This window comes from Eriocheir sinensis, chromosome 29, assembly GCF_024679095.1.
Source record: "Eriocheir sinensis breed Jianghai 21 chromosome 29, ASM2467909v1, whole genome shotgun sequence".
NCBI lineage: Eukaryota > Metazoa > Arthropoda > Malacostraca > Decapoda > Varunidae > Eriocheir > Eriocheir sinensis.
In genome coordinates this window covers 18,224,805-18,240,280 of record NC_066537.1, presented here as the reverse complement: position 1 = coordinate 18,240,280, position 15,476 = coordinate 18,224,805, and the positions used below count along the sequence as shown (strand labels likewise).

The window sequence follows — 15,476 nt, the reverse complement described above, 5'->3', positions numbered from 1 at the left end:
GAATGAAAACCATAGGAGAAAAGGAAATGAGAAGGGAAGGAAGGAGGAGGAGGAGGAGGAGGAAAGAGAAAGTAAGAATATATAAAAGAATGAAAACCAGAGGAGAGAAAGGAAATGAGAAGGGAAGGAAGAAAGTAGATAGAAGGAAGATGAGAAAATAACAAAAGAGGAGGAGGAGGAGGAGGAGGAGGAGAATAAAGAAAGTAAGAAGATATAAGAGAATGAAAGCCAAGAAGAGAAGAAAGGATGTGAGAAGAGGAAGAGGAAAAGAAGAAATCAGGAAATAATGAAGGAGGAGGAGGAGAAAAGAGAATGAAAGAGAAAGAAAACCGAGAGAAGAAAGGAGGTGATAGGAAAGAAAGGAGAATGGAAGAGAGGGAGAAGAAAACAGGAAGAAGAGAAAGAAGACAGACTTGACCCTGAAATCAAATAACCTCTTTAAGTAACCTCTCTGTATGACGACTATGACATGACCCTAGTGAGTGCCGAGTCAAAGATGGTGAGGCAGCAAGGAGACACAACCCAGCACCAGCTCAGCACTCAACCCTCACTCAACGCGACCCACTTGAGGGACACACAATCACCTGATAACCTAACACAATGCCAGGCTGGAGGAGTGGGGAGGCGTGTGTGTGTGTGTGTGTGTGTGTGTGTGTGTAATTCGCCATGGCCTGATCATGTGTTGGACTCGTAATAGCCAGCAGGTGCCTACCCTCTCGACATGAGCACGTACTCTTTATTGTCGTGTGTGGATGAGGATGATGATGATGATGATGATGATGATGATGATGGCAATAAAATGACTTGTTAACCTGGAGGAAGAAGAAGAAGAAGAGGGCATCATATACTACCCCTGTTTTTTTTCTGTTGATGATGTTCAAAAAGGTAACCACAAACTATATATTCTTTTTTCCTCTCTACAATATAGTGTGTGTGTGTGTGTGTGTGTGTGTGTGTCTATAAAATAATGATAACTGTAAGAATGACCTGTTATCTGTGCTTGTAATTCTAAGTTGCTCTAATTCCACAAGATGATGGGAATAGTAAGGCCTCACTATCCTTCCATACGACTGAAAAAGGACTATTTATTCAGCAGTGGCTACGATCGATTTAAATGGAGCACCTTTTCGAACTTACCATTACCTTTGCAAATTTACTGTTAGAGAGATATACTGTAGAAAATATCACCAGTATCCACCTTACCATACAACAGTAATACCACCCCTTGAAGCACCCTCCCCACCCCACTACCAGAACACCAAAACACCACCTCTATTTAGCTTTCCCCCACTATATAAATACTGTAGAAATAATGTATAAAATCCACCTTCCCACCATCACACGTAGTTATACCACCTCAAAGGCCACCACTACCACCATCACCACCAAGGAAGAGAACAGCTGTTATTCGGTGTCATTGAGTAACAGGCTTTTTTTTTTCATTATTTTTCCTTTTTTTTGCCCTTGAACTGTTTTCTCTACTTTAAAAAAAAAAATAATAATAATAAAAAAAAAAAAAAAGGTCAGGTTTGTCACATATAGTTACACCACCCCAAAACCCACCACTACCACCACCACCACCAAAACACCAATACCACTCCTTACCTTTAACCCCCTAACTGCGGATTCCCTACAAGCAGACATCACCAAGCTACAGGAATGGAGCAAAAAGTGGCTGCTACAACTCAATGAAGAAAAATGTAAAGTCATGCACCGTGGGAGTGAATCCAGCAACTGCCAATACTGCAGCGTATGGATTAACTCGTCCGCTGCTACCGACATGGATTTGGCCTTCACTGGTAGCTTGGTAACATATACTCCCAGGTCTTTCTCTGCCTCTGGTGGAGAGCTGAGTGTTTTCCATGTGGTATTGGTATGCAGGATTTCCCCTCCCAAGATGCATGACTTTACATTTTCTTCACTGAATTGTAGCAGCCACTTTTTGTTCCATTCCTGTAGCTTGGCGATGTCTTCTTGTAGGAAATCCAAAGTCAAGGGGTTTTAATTGGTTTAGTCACCCCTTTTACAATGAACGCCTCTTATAAAGAACCCAAAACAAGGAGCTCAAGATGGGTACTCACCGCCTGCGCTAGCTGTCTGTAGCTGCAGTTGTTGAGGTGGTTAGCGCGGGGTGAGGGGGACACCACCACCCCGTTCTGCGGCTCCACCCAGCACTCCGTCACAATCTCCATCACTCCGTCGGCCTCCACGCTGTCCCCTTCCTCCCAGTCATCCTCCACCACGCTGCCGACGCCACAGGAAGAAGAAAAAGAAGAGGTCATCATATATTATTCCTTATTTTTTTTCTATTGATTCTATTGATGATGTTAAAGAAGGTCACCATATACTATTGCTGTTTTTTTCCTCTCTATGGATAATATTAAAGTTAGATTGTGTCTTTCTTTTCTGTCTTGATGTCTATTATTTTTTTAACATAGGCCTATAGCATTAGTTTTTCAGCCACTAAGCAATGGATGAAAATTGAATCAGCAGTGTACAAATTGAACTCAGGACTCCTTCTGTCTATTATTCTCTCTGTCCATCTGTCTATGTGTCTGTCTTTTTGTCTATCCTTCTATCAGTCTTCTTTCTATCTTTATTCAACTGTCTGTCTCTACGTCCATTTATTCTCTCTGTCTGCCTGTTTGTCTCTTTTTTGTTTATTATTCTCTATCTGTCTCTGTCTTTCTATCTATCATTCTGTCTGTCTGTCTGTCCCCGACCCTCACCTGTCCCTGCTGCTGTTGGTGATGTGTGGGGGGAAGAGGACGTACTGGGCCACACAGGGAAAGGTGGCAAGTCCCCCCTCCAGCAGATCCTTCCCTTCATCCTCACACAAGTCCAGCTAGCCACAGGAGAGAGAGGAATGTATACTGTTATATTAAAAGAAGAAAGAAGGAAGATGAGGAAATGATGAAGGAGGAGGGGAGTCTCGAGCGCCAGGGGACTCAGGAGGAGGTTGGTGGAAATTACGTCGTACTTGTCGGGTGAGTTGAGGGATGTGGGTCTGGGTGTTTGTTTAGCATTTCACTTTCTCCATTTGTTTTCTTGGTTATGTTTTGATTTCTTGCACCTTTTTATTATTAGGTATTGTTTTTGTCCTCTCCTTTTTTTGTTCTCCTTATTTCACGGTCACTGTCCCCTTATTTTTCACATCCATGTTTGCTCATCGAGGGGACTCTGGGTCTAGATCAATTTTTTTAGTTTCCCTTGATGCAATAATAACATTAGTCAGTGGTACAGTTTGAGTTAATACAGTCGTCCCTCAAATAGTACGGTTTTCAATAGTTCGGTTCTGGTTTTATGTGGATTTTCTAAGATTTTTTTAGGATTTTTAAATTTCCCGACGAGCATGAAATTTAAAAATCCTAAAAAGTTCTTCTATGACAATCCATATAGAACCGAAACTGAACTATTGGAAACCGTACTATTTGAGGGACGACTGTATTTACAATGACAAAACAGCTCAGTCACTACATGTACTCACTCAAAGGTCTTTTTTTCACAACAGATGCAAGAGAATAGTGTTTGAAAGGAGGACAAGAGGCTGTTAATGTCACAAAGCTTCCTCTCTTTGCGCTCACCTTCATGGCAAACTCCCGCACCATGGTGATAATTCCATTGCAGGAGTGGGCGAAGTTGAAGCCCTCCTGAAGCCGCATTCTAAAAAGGACAAGAAGGATATATTAGCTCAGTCACATCATAACTCTACAAACACATATCTCTCATTCATTACTACAGTTGTTCCTCAAATAGTACAGTTTTCAATAGTTCGGTTTTGGTTTTATACGGATTGTCATAGACGATCTTTTAGGATTTTTAAACTTCCTGGTCATTGGGATATTTAAAAATCCTTAAAAACCTTCTTAGAAAATCCACATAAAACCAAAACCGAACTATTGGAAACCGTACTATTTGAGGGACGACTATTAGAATATAAATAAACACAATAACAAGTAAACAAACACAATAACATCCATTACAACACACAAACAACCCTAAACAAACCCCAAAACACACTCTCAGCCTAACAAGACCACCTGGTAAGTGTGTTGAGGATGCGTGAGACAGCTGTGAGGGAGACGGCTGGTGCATTGGGAGGCTGCACGGCCCATATCCATCGTCGGTGGTGCAGGTACCGGGAGAGCAGCGCCATGTTGTGGGTGGCAGACTTGGTGGGGGCCATCTTGGTATAGCCGCTCCGCCCTGTCGCAGTCACGCCCGGGGGAGTCTCAAGCGCCAGGGGACTCAGGAGGTTGGTGGGGATTTTGTCGTACCTGTTCGGGTGAGCCGAGTTTATTTTATTTATTTATTTATTATTATTTTTTTTTTTACAGCGAAGGAGACGGCTCAAGGGCAACAAAAGGAGTCTAGTGTTTGTTCAGCATTTTACTTTTTTCTATTTATTTTCTTGGTTATGTTTTGATTTCTTGCACCTTTTTATACTCTCTTTTTACAGTGAAAGAAAGTTCAAAGGCAAAAACAAGAGGTAAAAAGTAAATAACCCTGCAAATATATACTTGTACAGTCGTCCCTCAAATAGTACGGTTTTCAATAGTTCGGTTTCGGTTTTATACGGATTGTCACAGAAGATATTTTAGGATTTTTAAATTTCCTGCTCGTTGGGAAATTAAAAAATCTTAAAAAATCTTCTTAGAAAATCCACATAAAACCAAAACCAAAGTATTGGAAACCGTACTATTTGTGGGATGACTGTACTTTTATTTAACTTATATTTATCCCTTATATTCTTGGCTTTGAGGAACAGCAATATATTGGGCTCTCTTTTTTCTGTATCTTTTCTTTTTTTGCCCTTCAGATGTCTCTTATGCAGTTAAAAAATCATAATAAATAATTAGTTCACCTCTGTAGCATGTCATTTCCTTTGGTGTACTCTAACTTATGATAATTATATGTGGGAGAGGTTGTAACAATAAGTATAGCCAACCTATTTCTCTATTTCTCAGCCATTACATCACATCTACATCCATAAGAGAAGAAGAAATAACTCTCTTTCCCAATTACTGACCATATGAGGATCTTCTCGACGGGCTTGTGGGTGATGACGCAGCAGGGCACGTTGGAGGCCATGCGTGACAGGCCGCGCCGTACCCCCGTGGGCTGCAAGTCGCTGGAGGCTGAGATGGTCATGTCCTCGCTCAGCTTGTCCTGCAGCAGAAGCATGTTAGTTTGCCTCAAAGTTTCATGTCTAGTTTTCTTTCATCTTACAGTTATCTAGAGCTCTACAGTCCAATCTTCCCTCTGAACAGTGTCCCTATCCACCACAGACTCAGACTCCTGATGTTGTACGCTATCTACTGTGTCACATATCTATTCACTATCACCTTCCAAGTCATTTTCTCAGAGTTTTAGGTCTTGGCAAGAATCTGTCTTCACCGGATGAGTGATGATCAGTATCTCACCTCTGTTTGGTTGCCAGCGGGCGGCAGTGATTTGCTGCGCTCAGTGATGGCTCCGCGCTGAGGGAAGGCCAGCTCCTGGATCTTCCTCTTGATGATCCTCACCATCTGTAGGATTAAATATGCTTATGCAGGAAAGATTGCAAACAGTAAGCATACACTAGTGTCAATACTATGGCTAACTATTCCTGTTATTCTTTCCTCCTCCTACACTGTGGCGGGCACCTCACCTGGTTCCTGATGTGTCCTGGCGTGCCCCCAAGGAAGGCCAGGCGGATCACCAGGCAGGGCGGCGGCTTGGACGTGATCCGGACCACAAAGAAGGATATGGGAGCCTGCTTGTCCTGCTCCTCTTCCCTGCGAGAAGGAACAACCCTCAGGGATAAATACAAGATCATCATTTACTCATTATTAGTTAGTTACCTCCTTTCCTGTGTACAGAGAGAGGAGACCTAAGACAATGTGAAGATGAAGACAGTGAGATTCAGAGATAGTGTGAGAAAGAATGAACGTACTGTATAAAATAATAAATAAATAATGTAAAAAATTCAAACAAAAAAAGAATTAAAAAAATACTATGAGAAAGATTGAAGATGTACCTGTAGAGGAACTTGATGTAGGAGTCATTCTCGATGAGCACAAAGTCGCACCAATCAGCCAGCTGGGTGGTGAGGGCCGACTCAGCCTGGCGGCAATGCACGAACCCATACCTGAGGGAAGGGTAAGCATGAGGGGGAGATTGCATGACCCTCACTAAATGGTTTACACTGAAATGTCCATAACGTTTCTGCATCTTCGTATGGGATAGGCAAGAATAAGTAAGACTACACCTCACTACTTCTTAACCCCTCGACTGCAATTTCCTACAAGAAGACCTCACCAAAGCTACAGGAATGGAACAAAAAGTGGCTGCTACAATTATTTTTTTTTTTTTTATATATATACGAGGTGTTTTATCTCTATATTTATGCTTACATCTCAAAATTAACAATTAATTTATGTTTTTTATGTGCACCATTTAATTCTGCATGTTTTCATATATAATACATGATGATTATGTTGAGATTATGGTTGAAAACTTGTTATATTCAATAGCAACATTTGAAATTTGGCACGCGCGGCGATCCCGGATACGGCACGGGGCGCTGTTTTGGCCCGGCCGTAGTGAAGGGGTTAATGGTAAATAAGGACCAACTAACCTGCCGCTGGTGCTGGTGATGTGCAGGTTTTTGGGCAGCGGGTGGTCGTGCTCGAGGATGACTCCGATGCGGTGGGTGTGCATCCACTTCTGCCAGATGTTGGTGTCCAGCATGCACACCGGCCGCCAGAAGTTGGTGAACTGCGGGAACTGCTCACTGGAAAGAAAATAGTAACAGTAATAAATAAATAAATAAATAGGAGTGTAGATGTGACCTAAGTGGTGACTCAGCGAAGGTTTTTAAATGGGTAACAAGGCAAGAGATGACGAACAATAGGTAGAAAAGGAGAACTATGAAGAAAAGAAGGTAAAGAATGGGAAAAGAAGAAGAATATGAGAAAAACACAAAAAAAGACCAGGAAAAATTATAAAGTTGTTAAGTATAAAAAGAAAAGAGAATCAGGAAAAACGGGAAAGAACGGGAAAATTATCAAGAACAATAATTAGAGAAAGAAAGAAAACTGAGCAGAATGGGAAAATTTAGTTAAGTAGAAAAAAAAGAAAACAATGGGAAAAAAATAAGAACAGAAGAAAAAAACATGAAATAGGAAGAACAAAAAAGAATGGAAAAAAAATTAGGCTCATAAGTAGAAAGAAACAAAACAACACCTCACCCACCTATTAGCATCATGTATCGAGTGCGGGTGACCTGGATTACGATAGAAGACCGGATGGCCACTCTTGATGCAGTCCGGAAGCGTGTAGTAAGTGGGACTGGCGGAGAAGGACTGCAGCCCCACCAGGAGAGTGTCTGTATCTCTAAGGTGCTGTAGGGTGTGGAGGTACTTGTTCACCATGCTCTGACGGTACTTGGAGCGGAACTGGCGGTGCGGATCACTGGTTACGTCATTCAGGAATTCATACGTAGCTGTGAGGAGAGGATAGATGAGTTGAGGGCTGGCATGATGTGATGATGGAGAGGAACAGTATGAAGGTGACTATGAACAAGGATGGGAAGGGTGTGAGGGCTGGCATGTGATGGGAATAAAGGAGAGGATGGGAGAGGAACAGTATGAAAGGAGACTATGGGAGGGGTGTGAGGGCTGGCATGTGATGAGAATAAAGGAGAGGATGGGAAAGGAACAGTATGAAGGAGACTATGAAAAAGGACGAGAAAAGTAGAAAAGTTTCGTTTAGTGGGCACAACATCTGTGGTCACATGCCGGTGAGAGACAGAAGGAGAAGGAAGGAAAGTTTCGTTTAGTGGGCGCAACATCTGTGGTCATATGCCGGTGAGAGACAGAAGGGGAAGGAAGGAAAGTTTTGTTTAGTGGGCGCAACATCTGTGGTCATATGCCGCAGAGAGACAGAAGGGGAAGGGTGTTCTAACTATACCCCACAGTCTCTCACCTTCAATCCAGACTTCCGTGTAGACGAAGTGCTGGGTGGGCGGCCAGGGGGAGCGTATGTGGTACTCGATGAAGATGGAGTACTTCCACGGCAGCACCAGGACCAGCTAGGGGATAAGGGGACAGAGTATATTTGCATTGGTTTATTCATACATATATTAATTGATTCATATATTATTTTTTTATTTTATACTACGTTTCTCTGCTATTTTCCTGTTTTGTATATGGTACTGGATGAAATGAACCTGTTATTGCTATTATTATCATCTTTCTCCTCTTTTCTCATTCTAATTTATTTTTCCTCCATTCAATTCCTTCCTCTCTCCACATTCATTCCTTAATTTTCTTGTTCCCTTCCCTTCAATCTTTATTTTTCTCTCTATTCTCTTCTTTCTCTATTTTCTTCTTTCTTTATTCCTTTTTTTTCCTCCACCTCCTCATCAATTCACTTGCAAGCAGTCTCTCTCTCTCTCTCTCTCTCTCTCTCTCTCTCTCGCACACACCTGGATCTGGTCGGCAGCGATGGCGACCTGCTTGATGGCATACCCTTCCCTCAAACGGCAGGACAGAATGGCATTGAGTGATGTGTTGAGCTGAGTCTCGCGTTCCTTCTTCCGTATGAGCTCCGTCACCTCAGGGGCAAGCGGCAGTACACTCAGGCACCTGTGGGGAGGGTGTGTTGTAGTGTTGCTGTAGCTGTGTGGTTTTAGAGAGAAAATGGTTTGGTTTTAAGGGTTACCATGATGTTCCTTGGGTGCTGGTTGAGCCTCAAAAGACTCTTCTAATAGCCCATATTTTAGTAGGCAGTCAATACATGCCATTATTTTCCTTTAAACACATGCCAGTTCGTGCCAAATTTCTGCAAACTGAAGCTGAAGTCCTTTGTTATGGTTCTACGGGTCACTATGATGTTCCTTGGGTGCTGGTTGAGCCTCAAAAGTACAGAATCTAAGACCTCATATTTTAGTAGACAGTCAATACATGCCTTAGTTTCTTCTATACACATGCCATTCTGTGCCAAAGTTCTGCATATTAAACCTAAAATCCTTTGTTACGGACAGACTTACTCGTTCTCGTCATGATCGTGGTCCCCATCGGAGGAGCAGAGGTCGTGGGTGAACTTCTGGAAGCCCCATGCCAGCAGGGACTTGTGGTAATCATTCATGTCATACTCGTAGTCATTGCCCTGGGAAGATGGATGAGATGAGAGAGATACAGATGACTAAGAGAGCAAAGTGTTAGTAGAATTTGAGAGCAAGGAGGTGAATAAACTGACCCTGATATACGTACTTAAGATGAGTGACTAACTTAGCAATGTGCAGAATTTGACAGCAAGAGAATGAACATAAACTGGCCCTATAGCACTTGAGATGAGGGTTAGTAACTGAGCAATGCATAGAATTTGACAAGAGAGTGAACATAAACTGGCCCTATATAGCACTTGAGATGAGAGTGACTAACTGAGCAATGTGTAAAAATTGACAAAGGGAGTAGGCATAAACTGACCCTATATAGCACTTGAGATGAGGGTGACTAATGGAGCAATGTGCAGAATTTGACAGCAAGAGAATGAACATAAACTGGCCCTATAGCACTTGAGATGAGGGTTAGTAATTGAGTAACGGGTTGAATTTGACAACAAGAGAGTGAACATAAACTGGTCCTATATAGCACTTGAGATGAGGGTTAGTAATTGAGCAATGCATAGAATTTGACAAGAGAGTGAACATAAACTGGCCCTATATAGCACTTGAGATGAGGGTTAGTAATTGAGCAATGGGTTGAATTTGACAACAAGAGAGTGAGCATAAACTGACCCTATATAGCACTTGAGATGAGGGTGACTAATGGAGCAATGGGTAGAATTTGACAGCAAGAGAATGAGTAAAGAAAACTGCCCTTAACACACCTACTAGGGTATACTGATCAATTCCTACACACCTTTCCAATAAGCACTAACACTATCCCAGAAAATGTACAGCTGAGGTAAAGAAATAAACTGCATATTATCAAGTTGAAGAGTGATAAACATGCCTCCCTTTTATAATACAGCTCCCTTTCCTGAGTAATCTATTTCCTGATACAAGGACTAATTCAAATGACACATACACAAACTAAAGCATACTAATACACTATATACACTAACTAACACATACAAACAGGCAAACAAACTCTACAAAGGGGGTGAGAGTGACACACATTTTTCATTTTCATACAACAACTCATGTTTCACAATTACTATAAACTATGACTATAAATTAAGAATAAGAAGATTTATCCTAGTACAGTAATCCATTTCCCAAGACAAGCTCTAATTCAAATAACACAAATGAACTCCCAAACTCCACAGGGGGACAAAAAAGCACCACCCAAACCCCCAGGACACTTACCACAGAGGGGAGGGAGGGCATGTAGGCTCCACATGTGGCCGTGGCAAGGAAATTCATGAGGTCAGTGAAGGGGATGTATCCAAAGGAGCGCTGGGGCTGGTACACAGACCCGAGCTGAAGGAAGCTGCACGCGATGGTCTGGTTCCTCAGCTGCACCAAGAGGGAGTCAAACACGGTGGCGTCCGGCAACCCGATCACTCCGTCTGTTATGATGACGATGCCTGGCGGGGATGTGAAGAGGAGGAAGTGAGGTTAGGAGAGGCTAGGGATGAAGAGTGAGGTGCAGTGGTTAACATGGCTAGCAAGTAGCAAGGAATCCACAGGCCCAGGTTCAAATTTCTTTCTGGGCTGTCATTGTGCAGCTCACCCAATTGTTCGTTCTCTTTTCAGGCTGATTGATAAACAAGTACCTGGGGAAACCCGGGAAAGGTAGTTTGTGGTAACCTGGATGTCATACTGACCCTGTGCAGTGTTACCAGATCATGCTGTTCCTCAGTTTGTATTCGCCGATTTCCAAGTCAAAAACCTATTGCACCCCTACGGCTAATGATATTCAGTCAAAACAGTTAGAATTAGTGATGTTTTGTAGTAGTGATAGGTCTGATACCGTAAAATACAAAATGCTGGGTATGGCAGTCTGGCAGGGCTCCTGGGCTAATGGGTTATCACCAGACACATGCTCAAACGGTCAGTGCAATGAAGATGAGCACTGAGGCCACACGCAGCTGTAGCATATGCTCATACCTTTACCTTTACCTTACAGAAAGTTCTTTGTAAGACTGAGGAAAGGTTAGAAGGAATATTTACATGGAAAAAGGTTGCTTTGAGACAGGACAGAGATAAAGGAGAGGTGAAAGCTTACCAAAGATATAGTCAATGAGCTGAAATTCCTGTGTGAGTAAAAGAACATACAGGTCACTGGAAAGGTTATGAAAAATGACTAAGAAAATATAATTGGAAGCTACAAATAACTACCATCCTAGCAAGCACAGCACACTCTCACAGCACCCACCTGCACTGCTGTTTTCCGGCAAGAGCTGTAGGGCCACGATGCCATATCTCAGCATGTCCACAAAGCCTATGTCTGGAGACACCATGGGGTTGGGCAGGGCCAAGGACAGGGCCTGCAGAAAGTTGTCCTCCACCATCTGTCCATACGTCTGTGCTGTGGCCTAGAGACATGAGAAGAAGAGTTACAAAGGGCACATTAGGACAAAAGAGCTAACTGGAGTAATGTATTAAATTTTCAGAGTAGTACAAACAAAAAAGATGATTTATAGTGAATGTTTCAGCACTTGAAATGTCTTAACCCCTTGAGTGCAGATTCCCTACCAGAAGACCTCACCAAGCAACAGGAATGGAACAAAAAGTGGCTGCTACAATTCAATGAAGAAAAATGTAAAGTCATGCACCTTGGAAGGGGATATGCACCATACCAATACCACATGGGAAACACTCCACTATCTACCACAGAGGCAGAGAAAGACCTGGGAGTATATATTATCAGGCTACCAGTGAAGGAAAAATCCATGTCAATCGCAGCGGATGGGTTAAAAACCTCCCATGTACTTCAGACAGCAATCATATCACCTACAAGTACAGTAGATCCACTATTTAGGAAGTGGAGGGGAAAGTGAAGCCTTGAAAAAAAAACATACCAAATGGTGGGTCTACTGTGTCGCCTCCCCCCAAAGGCTCACCTGTGCCAGTTGAGCCTCCAGCTGGATCAGACTGGCCTGTATGCTGTTGAGGAAGTGGTCCAGGTTGCGTTCCATCAGTAGCCAGCCCTGGACCAACACCTGCTGACTCTGACTCTTGAAGAAGGGCGTGTGGGCGATGATGGTGAGGTAGATCTCCGGGCGGAACAGCAGCAGACTCCCTGGGGCACAGACAAAGATAGAGAGGTTAGCAGTGTCAAGAACAGAGCCACAAAGAGGAAAAAAACAGCAGAAAAAGACAGAGATATAGACTGTTAAGATTTGTGAGGATTAGAAGCAGACTCCCTAAGACATGGATGGAGACAGAAGAGGTCAGTAGTGTCAAGAACAGAGCCAGAGATATAGACAGGTAAGATTTGTGAGGATTAGAAGCAGACTCCCTAAGACATGGACGGAGATAGAAGAGGTCAGTAAAGAACAGAGCCACAAGTGAAAAAAAACAGCCGAAAAACAGAGATATAGACTGAGATTTGTGTGGATTAAAAGCACAGAAATATATATAAATGGGACCACCAGACACCCAAAGGCCTAGGCCATGAACAGTGATATAGAGTGGCTAGTTTTGTTATGAAAAGACACAAGCATAAAATAGAAACAGTAGTAACAGTCTCCTTTGGGCATGGACAAAGATAGAGGGACATAGACATAGATAAATAGAGGTTAGTTTTGACAAGAAAGACACAAAAAGAAAAAGAAAATGGCAACGAACTCCCTGGGCCAAAGACAGAGAAGAAGAAGAAGAAGAAGAAGAAGAAGAAGAAGAAGAAGAAGAAGAAGGACACAACAGTCAGTCCCATCATGAATACAAAGATGAACAGAGACCCTGAGACCCTTATATTTCTTTTCTTTCTTTCTTTTTTTCTTACCAGGGATATAGAACGGCCGCACAATGCCCTTGAGACACTGCCGGAGGGTGGTGAACACTTCATCGAGGACGGTGCTGCTCTTTGTCACGTCCACAACCGAGGTCGAGGGCGAGAGGTCAAGGCAGAAGACGAGGCGGTACTTGCGGGCCAGGAAGTGGAGGGTCGTGCGCTGCGTCACCCGGTAGTGGTAGAGGTGCGACGTGTCCGAGTCCCACTCCGGCGGAACGTCCATCGGGAGAACGGACACCACCTCCAGCTCCTCCTCATTGTCACTCTGAAGATGAGGGAGATTATAAGAGAAAGCAAATGAGTTATGACTACAACTTCTACCTTATTATTGCTCTCAACCATGGAGGAAAGGGAAGAAGATTTCAAGGGAAAGCAACAGAGACAAACACAACCTGTCTAACCCCATTAGGGAAAATAAGGATGTTAATTGAATAGACAAAGAAGAGAAGAAGAAGGAAAGAATCAGGCACAACAGGGTACATCAGCTATCAATTGACTGTATTACAAGGCTGAAAAAAATATCATCAAATCTAGTTAGTTACCTCACAAGTTTTCTCCCTTTGTCCACCTCCCCCCACCCACCCACCCACCCACACACTCACCAGCTTCTCTCTCCTGGGGAAGGTGATGATGGAGTTGATCCTCCGCAGGTACCATTCTGCTCGCACATTGCGGGAGATGCGATACTCTCTCCTCATGAGGATGTACACATGATCTGCCTCCAGCACCTCCACACCCTGACAGCAAACACAGGGAAGACAAATCAAATATCCACAACAAAAATCATCATAATTTACACATACATGAGTAGCCAGTGTTTTGATAAACTGAGATATACCACCTATATGCTATTCTATCTATATTTATCTCTGATGCCCTGCTCCCTCGTGGGAACTTCCCTGAAAGCAAAAATGAAAAAAGAAATAAGCACATACAAATGTGACATAGGTTTTATTACCTTATTTTACAGTAGTCTAGGGGTTCTTAAACTTTTTACTACCATGCCCCTTCAAGGAATAGGTTCTTCCTTCCATGCCCTACCTGCAGTAAAGACAAACTACATTCCCAGGTTTATTAAGTGGCGGGCCAAACTAGACGACGGTATATAAATACCTAACTAAACTTAATTAAAGCAATATTATTCCACCACTCATAAGGTTCTATATATTATCTCACGCTCTTATGATAAAAACAAATATTCCAACAATGGGAATTCCATCTTTTCCTCCAGGGTTCACGCCTCTCCTTGGAGTGTTAACGCACCCTTAGGGGTTGCGCCCCCAAACGCACTGTAAGAAGAATGGTGACAGTGCCAGGGACATGGGTGGTTAATAAGCTACACCCTCATTCATTTGGAGGTAAGAAATATAAACGTAAGGGAAGAGTGCAGGAGTTCATAATGCAGCCTCAACAACTACGATGGTAACCACGACCCACTTATGGCAGGGTTGTCATTGCCTTATCCTACACTGTGACAAGACCGATGGCAGTGACAGGGATGTAACAGGTCGTTATGTTACCTCCTCATCGGGTGGAGGCTGCTGGTCTGAAGAGGTCATCGCCGAGGTCAGGTCATCGCCTCTCTCCACATGTTTGTTTACTCTCTGGTCCTCCTCCTCCTTACCGTTGCCAGATTATCGCACTCAGCTCTCTATTGTATTTTCCGGCATCTTTCCCCTTATCATTACAATAGAATCATCATTGATTAATTAGTTTGATACTAACCTGAATATCCTATCGTTAACTGTGTGGTTATAACTGATTTGGGTGCAAAAAAATCATATATGTAATGTTATGGGTGCGACAATTTGGTACTGATAGTCGTAAGCCACCTCGGGGATGACTAACTCGGCTCCATGTGGTTACCTTTACACAAAAAATACTCTAAATAGTGCTGTGCGTATTCATATGATGCTCTAATTTCATGAAAACAACTGGCATAATAAAATGAACCAGAGGAAATACCATATGTTCTACCCTCAGTCACACTCCCTTCTCCCTTGTTGTTTACCTGCAACAATAAACTATCAATCAATCAATCAATCATATGTGTGCTGGGACCTTTATTCTGTATATACACGACTAGTTTATCCAGGATAACCCGGTGTAGGATTCAAGTTATTTGCTGACGACACCCAGTTCTACTTTTCCATCACTGATATTGAAAATACAAGTGCTAAGAACGTACGTGTTATTAATTCAATTATAAGGATATCGGATGCATTATATAAACAATTGAAATTAAACGATGATAAGACTGAATTCATGCTTGTGGGGAAGAAGGACAGTCTACGTTATTTTGGTGACGGTATAACATGACTATATTGTGATTATGAAATTCATATATTGTTGAAAGTGTTCGTGACTTGGGAGTGTTGTTGGATTCCAATTTGACACTGAAATGTCATATAAATATAATGTCGAAAGGATTGCTGGATATTACCTTAGAAATATTGCTTTTATCAAGAAATACCTGGATGAAGAAACTATCAAGAAATTGGTGATTAACAATATATATCAAGAGTG

General features: G+C 42.5%; 1 protein-coding gene across 18 annotated transcripts in view; it reads right to left on the bottom strand.

Moving 5' to 3' along the window:
• LOC127005258 (KICSTOR complex protein SZT2-like) overlaps positions 1 to 14,610 on the bottom strand; it is a 102,191-nt gene extending 87,581 nt beyond the window's left edge. For all 18 annotated transcript variants that reach the window (XR_007758408.1, XM_050874039.1, XM_050874042.1 and 15 more), the window contains exons 1-19: positions 14,471 to 14,610; positions 13,553 to 13,687; positions 12,942 to 13,215; positions 12,058 to 12,236; positions 11,370 to 11,529; positions 10,358 to 10,578; positions 9,035 to 9,153; positions 8,471 to 8,630; positions 7,969 to 8,074; positions 7,237 to 7,486; positions 6,620 to 6,775; positions 6,020 to 6,130; positions 5,651 to 5,777; positions 5,424 to 5,528; positions 5,030 to 5,169; positions 4,041 to 4,277; positions 3,585 to 3,663; positions 2,730 to 2,845; positions 2,082 to 2,244 (exon numbers count right to left, since the gene is read on the bottom strand). Coding sequence is in view for 17 of the 18 variants with exons in the window: in XM_050874039.1 (XP_050729996.1) it covers positions 2,082 to 2,244; positions 2,730 to 2,845; positions 3,585 to 3,663; positions 4,041 to 4,277; positions 5,030 to 5,169; positions 5,424 to 5,528; positions 5,651 to 5,777; positions 6,020 to 6,130; positions 6,620 to 6,775; positions 7,237 to 7,486; positions 7,969 to 8,074; positions 8,471 to 8,630; positions 9,035 to 9,153; positions 10,358 to 10,578; positions 11,370 to 11,529; positions 12,058 to 12,236; positions 12,942 to 13,215; positions 13,553 to 13,687; positions 14,471 to 14,509 (2,877 nt within the window). In the remaining variant the exon portion in view is untranslated. The remainder of the gene's footprint in view (positions 1 to 2,081; positions 2,245 to 2,729; positions 2,846 to 3,584; positions 3,664 to 4,040; positions 4,278 to 5,029; positions 5,170 to 5,423; positions 5,529 to 5,650; positions 5,778 to 6,019; positions 6,131 to 6,619; positions 6,776 to 7,236; positions 7,487 to 7,968; positions 8,075 to 8,470; positions 8,631 to 9,034; positions 9,154 to 10,357; positions 10,579 to 11,369; positions 11,530 to 12,057; positions 12,237 to 12,941; positions 13,216 to 13,552; positions 13,688 to 14,470) is intronic.
• Between the last annotated feature and the right edge of the window lie 866 nt (positions 14,611 to 15,476).